A 10,000-nucleotide genomic window follows, 5' to 3' on the forward strand; every position below is an offset into this window, starting at 1 on the left:
AGACATACTGCTAAGTATTAGTGTAGACAGAAGGTGAAAACAGAAAAATGACTATAGTGTGCCTCAAAATGATTTTAATGAAAACACATTAATGGGACGGGAAGTGAGTAAATGAAAAGACTTGGTGTGCCATTTGATAATGATTATTATATTATATAAACAATGAAATATATCCTCACACGTGAAAAGATCACTGTTGCTATGGTTACATAGGAAAATTAAGCCTTCCGATGCCTTTGTGAAGTAGACAGAAGAGAAATTTCGTATCTCCGCTCAGCTATGTAATAATTATCATCTATTTATAATCATGATGTAAGATACTTGTATTTTATTGTTTCTCATAGTGGATAGCTGTGTTCCAGGAGATATGGTCACCATTACCGGTTTTGTCAAAGTAACGAGCTCAGAAGAACGTAAATTTAACTTTTATCTGTTTATTCTTGATGTTAGAATTAGGTAAACATGGTAAAATATGATACAGTGGGAAACAAATACATGTACATGTATGCCAGTCAAGAAGTGCACAAACTTTTCTTTAATTTTTAATAAATAAAATAGAGAAATTAGTCACCCCAGTATGTATACCCATACAGTTTTGCAATCATTTCTGGTTTCACCTTACCTGTTCCAGTTTTTTAAGTCAAACCAGTTTTGGTAAAATGCAGACCTGCATTATGGCTTGAAGAAGGTGCATGAATGTATGACCTAGCTGGCGGTTTCATAAACAAACAAAGAAAAAAATTTAGGAAAACTGTAAAAATTAATTGGATTTTGGTGATAACAACTAGTTGAATGACTGTTTAGATCGCAACAAGAACAACAAGGACAAGTGCATGTTCGTGATTTATATACATGCTAATGCTGTCAGTAACAACAAGGGTAGTGCTGCCAATGGAGAGCAAACAGGTGGACTTGCTATGGAATTTTCTATCAAGGTATGAAACCTGTAAATTGGATTTGTACGGTTCACATAACAATGAAAAAAAAAAAACATTCCTTTAACCTATTCAATCCTTGGGTGCTCCAGGACGCACCCACTTGACAAAAGGAAAGGAAAGGAAAGGAACTTAATTTAAGTGTCTAGTCATTCTAGCGCTGGAGCACGAATTGGGGACACTGTAAACTGAAATTAACAATTAACGCAAATCAAGTCAAATGTTGGTTTTTTTTAGGAGAGGAGAAAACCGCAATAAGCGGAGAAAAAGCTCTCGGTTCAGAGTAGTGAACCAAAATACTCAACCCACATATGACACCGAGTCTGGGAATCTAACCCGGGCCACATTGATGGGAGGCGAGTCCTCTCACCACTGCTCCAAAAATCATATGGCCTTAGACAGAGTAAAATCTGCATATAATCTAACTCCCAGGAGTCAGTGGGTTGAAGTCAAGATTTAAAATGGATTCATGTTTCCTTGTTATTTAAGCTAGCTCTTATATACTTAAGCCATTTACATCATATTTCATTACAAGTTGATGCGCAGAAATGTTAGGAGCAAGTTTCCCACTGGGGTGTCAAGTGATAGCATTAATTTAAACAGTTCTGCTGGAATTGCACGGCCTATGAATGGAAGTGAGGATTTTAGGAGAAAGATGCAAAGTAGCAAAAAAATCCTTAGTTTAAATGGAAAGTGATGTAAATGTTGTTATTGATGCAGAATCAGCCTACAACATCAAAAAGTTTTGTACCCCTTACCTTTGTCTTTTAGGACACTTTACTCTCACGGTGCCTCTCTCCACCCAGGTGTATAAATGGGTACCGGCGTAATGCTGGGGGTAACCCTGCGATGGACTAGCATCCCATCCAGGGGGGAGTATAAATACTCCTAGTCGCTCCATGCTACTGAAACCGGAGATAAGCACCGGCCTGATGAGCCTTCTGGCTCGTAAGAAGAGACTTTTACCTTTGTCTTTTAGGAACTGTATGCCATCCAAGAAATTCAAGCACAAAGTAACCTGTTTAGACTGATTGTTGGGTAAGCAAAAGTCATATTACAGGTATTTTAAAATGGGTATTGTTAGTCAGTCAAGCAAACAGAAGCAGAAACATTTATATAAAACATGAAAAAGACTTTTAATGGTAGCAGAGCTCAGATGCGCAAAGCGTGCCAGCCGAGCATCATGGGTAAGATTTTTTGGGAAGTCTATCCATGCGAGAAATTTTGGTTATGATGTCAGTTACACCACCTGTGCATAGAGACTGTTGGGAGGTGGGAGGTGGGACAGCCTCTGGTTTTGAAACGGGAGCTCCCTTTTTAGGCTTAGCTACATAATGTACATGTAAATCTGTATATTAATTTAGTTGTTATTCCCTGCAGATCACTTTGTCCATCAATTTATGGACATGAGGTGGGTCCAACTTTTAATAACTACAGTAGTAAACTCCAACTGTTTTTGACACAGTGTTTGGATATTTTTTAATAATCAATAACATACATTTATCACTCTCTAATTCCAAGATGGTAAAGGCAGGATTGGTGTTGGGTCTCTTTGGAGGAACTCAGAGATATGTAAATGATAAGGTAAAAATATAATTTACTATGAAATGGACGACAAGGATATGATGATGAGTACTCAATGGGGACTCATGATATTTACCTACTTTAGTTGTGTACTTGATTTTCCTTCTTTTTGCAAACCTTGTTTTTTTATATGGTTACTACATATAAGTGTAGATGGAAGAACCTGGAGACGTCCCAAATTCTGATCAGGTGACCGTGATGCCTGATGGAAACATCCCTTACAAGGCTTTACGATTGCACCAACAAATACTGCACATATGTACAGTGCAGCTCGGGATAATTGAACCAAAATATACGCAAAAAACATGCATGTGCAAAACGTGTCAAGAAAACGTGGATGCGCGTCAACTTAAATGCAAAGAGGCTCATTAGTATTTATGAGCTCTCCTATTGTCTTTGTTTACTCTCAATCGTTTCCAGTGTGGTGAATGTGAAAAAAACTTGCGTGTTCAATGGAAGGTGCGTCATTAAAAGAGCAAAAAATATCATCATATTCTTATTCTAATGGAGCAAAGTCCTTCTGGCTGGATATTTGTGTTTTAAAGCAAAAAAAATTCATCAAGTTTACTATTGGAAAAATACAAACCTATCGACAAACGGCACACAAAAACCTTCTTAACATCGAAATTTACATGAAACTGTTGAGAGCGATAATAAAATTGGACTTTTTTGCACGCATCGTTTAAAGGTTTTCGTGAAATGACTGTAAATACCGTGTCACGGCAAAAAAAATCATGTCTTCAGTTTTTCGGGACATAATTTGCTGATTTAATTTCGCTCGTCTTGCAAGACCTTTGTTGCATGTAAAGGGTATTAAACTTCGAAATAATGCTCTGTGGATGTTTTCATCGGCGGCATTTGCAGATTGAAATTGATAGTAATCAAAGCGACATACATGCATATGTAGATTTTCGACTTGTCGGCAGTCACGCAATTTATTCTTTTGTCTTCGTAAACAATAACAGGAAAAGCAAAATTACAATTATGAATAACAAAGGCACAAACGCATATACGATACACAATTTTAGACGCGTCCAAAAAAACGTGTATTGCATGCGTTAATTTTCGCTTATCTCCGAGCAGCACTACATGACAACTGTGTCACTGGCCAGTTATTTAGCCTAAAATAACGTTATCCATGTTATGTAAATTACATGTTTTGAAGATAATTACGGTACGTTTGGGCCTTAGTTAAAGGTGAAGCCACTTCTCCCTCTAGTACTAGTCTACAATTATAATAAGTGGCAGATAGAGGGGAGAAGCCCACTGATCTTTGGAACACAGCCCTGGCAGATTCTTGAGGTTGAGGTACCCAGCCATTAGAACAGTAACCCACCAACATAATCTCACTTCCAAGGTAGTACAGAAGGAAGTGAATTTATGTTGTTGAAGATATGGGCTTCCTACAGCAGCAAGGATGGCACAGTCGGTTAGTGCGCGGCCTTGGTGCATAAGGTCCCGAGTTCGATCCTGAATCTCACATCCTTGTTTCGACTTCTTTCCTTTCAGTGTAGCCTAAGTCGCTTTAAATACCCTTAAAAACGGAGTACTGATGGAAAGAGGGGGGTAAAATGAGCGCACCATCGGCTTCCTGGGAGAATACTCTCTAGAGGGTAAAGGAATTACCGATGGTAAATAAGGTGTACCTTTACCTTTACCACAAAGTCCTTTCTAGGTGGCACATTGGAAATCTGTAACCCCATTATTTTGGACCCAACCAAGAATCAAGTTAATGATGAACAAAATGAACAAAACTTTAAGTCATCTTGGATAAGTTTCCATTAATGTTTTTGTGCTTTCTGCAGAATCGTATCCCAATACGAGGAAGTCCTCACATTTTAGTGGTTGGTGACCCAGGACTGGGTAAAAGTCAGGTAAATTGAATATTTTCTGTTTTAATTAAAATTCACAACAAAGCAAGTATTTAGCAATATAATGTACACAGGAAAAGTCAGGTAAAACGAATACTGGGCATGGGTATTGAAACAGTTGTTTTTTTTGTTTTGGCCGCAGATGCTTCAGGCAGTTTCTAACATAGCTCCCAGGGGAGTGTATGTGTGTGGAAATGCAACGTCAACTTCAGGACTGACTGTAAGGAAATTTAATATAATAAGCTCAATAATGCATATATTTTGATTGGTTATTAGAGGATGGACTCATAGCTGGAGTCTTGAATGGTTAAAGAGTTCTTGAGGTTTCTGAATAATAATTATTTTATTGTTTTAATAGTGATAATCTTATGTTCCAGGTCACGTTGTCAAAAGAAGGATCATCTGGGGATTATTCATTGGAGGCAGGGGCACTGGTTCTGGGGGACCAAGGTGATGCTCAACTTACTCTGTATTTGTGCTAGCTTGTTGCTCCATTTCTGACCAAAGTTAGTAGGAACCTGCTCTCCCGTCAAAATAATTAGGGTCAAGTTTTGATTTCAGGCTTGGAGATAAATCAGTCAGCAACAAAACTTGTTCTTTGCTCTGGTACAAATTGTCAGACTGGAATTCCTTTCTTTCCCGAGAACATGCAAATATAAACAAGCTCAGGAGCTTTTGCTTCTCTCTCAGGAGCTTTGTCTTGCCTTTTTGCTATTATTGCCATTTACAGAAGGGAATTATGTAGAATTTGAAATAATAGGTTAATAATGAATGACCACAAAGATAACATACATGTAAACTACAGAACAGATCAGAGGTTCTTTGTGGTGGCCAAAGCAGAAGATTCTTTTGAAATGGCCACCACCAGCTGTTAGAGGTTTTTCTCAGGGTACCCTCTCTCAACAAAGTTATCGGTGTTGTCATTCATCTTCACTTAAATCTTTTGATAGGTTGTTGTTGCATTGATGAGTTTGACAAAATGGGAAGTCAACACCAAGCTCTGTTGGAAGCAATGGTGAGATTGTCACTGCCTAGACTGTTCTGCTTGTGTGCATAAAATTATTATATTTTTATGTGCCACACTTGTTGAATACCAATCACCATCAGTGGTAGCTTGAGTGCAGTGGTTGCCATATTTTAATGATGAGACTTGATAGAAAATTAATATTGAATGTTCAGAGACCTTTTCGTGTTCATACTCCAGGGGAAATGTTGGTTTGTTTCAGAAGCAACCTGTTTCTTTTAGTATCTTACACTAGTTAGACCTTTGTTGTTTATTAGTCCTTTCTCCAGCTATCAGCATGCATGAGAAATACTTTTGTTGTTGTGATATATACTATGGGGAATCCCGGGGGGGGGAGGGGGGGGGGTACTGCCATACATGGGCTATATAGGTATGTGCTGCTGTGAAGGGTATGGTTTTCAAGGAAATACTCTAGCATAGGGTATATCAATCAGAGCGTTTGGGTCTAAAATAGTGTATCATTTTTCACGAAACTGACCAGTTTTTTGAAGATTTTATCTAGACTTAGGTAACTAGGAATTGCTACTCAAAAATATAAAAAAATGAAATCCGCAAGTTTAAATTTTCACGACTCAGCCTCAGGTGGCGTTGATAGAAGACTATCATAAAACGCTACCAGAAAACCCTACTGGATATTATTAACTGTCAAAAATCGGGATTCAGACGGAAATCGGTGGTATTAATACTGGTTAAAATTAAACAATTTATTGTCTTGATAATGCGTACGTACGTGCTTGGCATTGCTGGACAAGTATAAATAAATCCTTTTTTAAGAAAGAAGTGATTGTGGTGTAAGGTTTTGTTTTTGGCTTTGCTTTAGACTGTGCTAGTGACCTCAGTTTCTGGAAAACAGCTATTCTAGGATAGGAGTTATTTGGGGAGTTTACTCTAGTATAGGGTAGCAAAATCTAGCTGAAACTAGCTCTGGTATAGGCTAAGGGTTCCAGGGTCTCAGCGGCACATCCCCACCCAGAAACTTTACAAAATACGTAGCAATCCCAGAGTGAAAGACAATAAAATGGTACTAAATAGTGACAGTCATGATGATTTGGAGGGAGGGGAGGGGGGGGGGGGAGGGGAGGAGCAATAACCTATATCGAAGTAATATAATATGTTCATATGGGACTTGGGTTATTCCACACCATTTCCCTACTTGGACCATATATGCCCGATATCATCAACTTTGGTAGGGGTTATGTACCAGTAGTTACTATTTAGAACCTTTTATTTAGCATTGGAGGGCATGTTTTTGTTCTGCACTTTGTACATAACTGTGACAATATGCAGTTTAAAAAATGACCAAAGACCAGCGAGTATTGAATCAATTCTTAAGTGAGGTTTCCGTGATTCCTTAGCTGTCATTACTTAAGGAGGTGGCTTGTCATTTCTTTTTCAGGAACAGCAGAGTATCAGTATAGCAAAAGCAGGAATTGTTTGCAGGCAAGTTAAGAATTTGAAAAAAACATCTATTTTAGCTGTTGAAAATGCTGATTTGTTGTAACATTTTGGAAGTAAAGGGCTGTCATACTTTTTCCATCTGTAGATTTATGAGCTTATCTTGGACGTTGAAAAAACTCTATGGGCATTTCTTTAAAAGTGAAGACCATTAAGAACAAAACCTTCACTGACTAGAATTGATTGCTTCAATCCCTGACTATAGGGTGAAGTTAAATCGCGTGGTTGGGTGGGTCGTGGGTCGTGGGTCATGGTTCATGGGTGGTGGGCCGTGTTTGTTTGAAGATAAAAAGAGATATATATTAGCGCCCTCAGTGCTCGGTCCAAATTTGACTTAGGTCTTAGGTCTTGTCTGTTTCGAGAATTTCCAGTCGTTGATAAAAAAAGAGTTAACTTAGGGTTAGGTTAGGGTTAGGGACCAACGACCCACGACCCATGATCCACCCACCCACGCCGATTAGACACTCTCCTGGCTATACAGGTAAAATAATTTTCCTTGAAGATTTTGAATCACAAATACTGTGTTTTTACAGCTTGCCAGCAAGGACGTCCATTCTTGCAGCTGCTAACCCAGTAGGAGGACATTACAATAAGGCAAAAACTGTGTCGGAAAATCTCAAGTAAGAAAAGCTATCCTGCCAGTCTCCTTCGCAGCTGTTTCGACGATCCTAACAACGGCTGCGAAGGAGACTACTAATCCTGCTAGCCTGCGAACTTTATAGATTTATTTCCAGCCGTCGGTATTCTCTCCTAATGGCCGGAAATGCGTCTGCATTTGCAGGCTAGCCTATCGCCAATGTTTGCTGAGATTGTCAGAAACATTCACCCCTAATGGCCCATCATTAAATGATATCTTTTGCTGTTTTCAGGATGGGAAGTGCACTGCTGTCTCGTTTTGATCTTGTAAGTTCAACTTGTCTTGTTTTGTTTTGATGTTGGAGTAAATGTAGACTGCAAAACAGTCGCATTTTTTGCAAACGCAATCGACGCGGTAAATATTCGAACGAAAGGTCTGGAGCGAGTGGAGAAACGGCGAGGGAGAATCCTCGCTTCACGCGCGTGGATCACGCTTACGACGCTTCGCGCCTTCCGAAAAGGGAAGAAAACGACCGTTTTGCAGTCTAGAGTAAATGCAGAATACCATGCCAGTGTTCTTGCAGCGGCATTCATTGAAGAACGAGGCATATCAGAGCAATACACACCATTCATGTGCAAATAAGTAGCTGGGTTGCCTTTTCAGTTTTGCCTACGACTGGTTGGCGCTAACTAGCGTGGACCTACAGGTTTTGATACCTTCTTAACCAACGGTTAGTGCTAACCGGGCTTCAAGCAACCGGCCCCGGGCCTCTAGAAGCCTAAGAAGCTAGGCGCATTCTGTTTCGATTCCATGACGTCATACAGTTGCTGGGGCCTGTTTCTCACAAGTCCTGATAAGATTTTGGGCTTGAAAAGCCGCTTTTTAAAAACAGCTGTTTTTTTATTATGGAAAGATAAATAAAATCCAAATTACTGTGACTGTGTTTTGGGACTTTCGAGAAACAGACCCCTGTCCCCAAAGAAAGCTAGGGGATCGTATAAACTCTTGTTCTTAGGCCATCGTAGCTTGATTAAGAAAATAACACAAACAGCGGTGATAAACATTGTATTCCAACGCATTTTTATAAAACTTGACGTTTCGTATGCTAGTCAACACACATTTTCAAAAGTGACCGTTACAATTTTTAAAAGCATACGAAACGTCAAGTTTTATAAAAATGCGTTGGAATACAATGTTTATCACCGCTGTTTGCGTTATTTTCTTAATAAAGCTAGGGGAGTAACTTTTAAGTGGCATTAAATCCAAAGTGTCGACACCCAGAAAATTTGAACCCAAAATTGGCAAGAATAGTTTTCTTGCTAAAATACACTCTTCTTACAATGCTTGAAAATAAGCCAATATTTGAACAATAAATTTACGAATTTTATTTCTTGATCGAGTAGAGGAGGTCCAAGAAGTTTTAACTTTGAAGTTGGGGTTTTACCCAAAACACTTTTTCTTTCATCTCCAGGTGTTTATTCTCCTGGACAAACCAGATGAGGTACTTGTTGACTTTATTATTTATTTTGCCTCTTATACTCTTTGACACTTCGCGTGTCATTGAGTATCGTCACGACCTGAATTGCCATGAGTGCGGTTGTTTGCAGAACTCCGTAGTATAGAAACCGATAAGGGTCACGCGTTGTCACTTCCAAGTTTTGGAAAGAAGCGACTGCTTGGAAGGGACAACATGGAAATGACACAGTGGAGTGACAATGGGATAAGGGGATTACAGTCAAATTTGGAATTCACAGACTGCTCCAACCCTTCCCTTTCTTAAGTTAAAGTGATCTGCTTTGCACTGACTTGTATATATACAGAACTAAGATTTCAACGTACCCTTAACGTTTCCCAGTCCATGCTTCTACTGTGTGCGATTCGTCGACAAAGATATATATGTATGTATTATATAGTCGACAATTTTTTTGCGGGGAAGGGATTAGAATGTCATTTCATCATCATCATCATCATCATCATCATCATTATTGGTTATACTCTCTCCGTCGCGTTAGCTGCTGCTTCCGGTCTGGTTGGCCACGTGGGGCTTGAGAGTTGGCTCTGGCGCCTTTTTTCGCGTAAATGCGGGAATCGCTGCCGCAGAACCTGTTGAATTGTTGACCGATTAAGCATTTTCTTGATTAGGTCTTCCCGTGAAAGATTTTGCTCGAGAATGAAATTCACTTTTGTCCACACCGGATACGCAAGGGAGCGATCCGGTTTTATAAATAACGCCTCTTTGGTCAGGTGGGCGTTGTCGCGTCTGACAATGTGCGCGATGTAATTCAGGTAGTGTACATGAATCACATCCTTCAACGGCGACGTACCAAAAAAATTGGTTTGAGAAACGTCTTGTCCAGCCTATCTCCTGCCGATGCGAAAACTAGCTGGAGCTTCTCAATGGCTACATCTGGCAGCCGCCAACGAGGTTGCCGTGGGCCCTAATCCTTCATCTTCTTTGATCTTGTCACCAATGATACTTTTTAAAGGTGTGATTATATACTAATGCAGGATAAACATTTCGCCGGTTAGAAAAAAACTGAAATATGAAGTTTGC

At 39.4% G+C, this 10,000-nt stretch overlaps 1 protein-coding gene across 5 annotated transcripts in view; it reads left to right on the top strand.

Moving 5' to 3' along the window:
- LOC138026222 (DNA helicase MCM8-like) overlaps positions 1-10,000 on the top strand; it is a 32,998-nt gene that overhangs the window by 15,171 nt on the left and 7,827 nt on the right. For all 5 annotated transcript variants that reach the window (XM_068873457.1, XM_068873458.1, XM_068873461.1 and 2 more), the window contains 13 exons: positions 345-413; positions 805-935; positions 1,915-1,973; positions 2,316-2,346; positions 2,457-2,519; positions 4,325-4,393; positions 4,533-4,610; positions 4,768-4,840; positions 5,341-5,405; positions 6,811-6,854; positions 7,403-7,489; positions 7,739-7,772; positions 8,918-8,947. In XM_068873457.1, the coding sequence (XP_068729558.1) occupies positions 345-413; positions 805-935; positions 1,915-1,973; positions 2,316-2,346; positions 2,457-2,519; positions 4,325-4,393; positions 4,533-4,610; positions 4,768-4,840; positions 5,341-5,405; positions 6,811-6,854; positions 7,403-7,489; positions 7,739-7,772; positions 8,918-8,947 (833 nt within the window). The remainder of the gene's footprint in view (positions 1-344; positions 414-804; positions 936-1,914; positions 1,974-2,315; positions 2,347-2,456; positions 2,520-4,324; positions 4,394-4,532; positions 4,611-4,767; positions 4,841-5,340; positions 5,406-6,810; positions 6,855-7,402; positions 7,490-7,738; positions 7,773-8,917; positions 8,948-10,000) is intronic.

Source organism: Montipora capricornis, chromosome 12, assembly GCF_036669925.1.
Source record: "Montipora capricornis isolate CH-2021 chromosome 12, ASM3666992v2, whole genome shotgun sequence".
NCBI lineage: Eukaryota > Metazoa > Cnidaria > Anthozoa > Scleractinia > Acroporidae > Montipora > Montipora capricornis.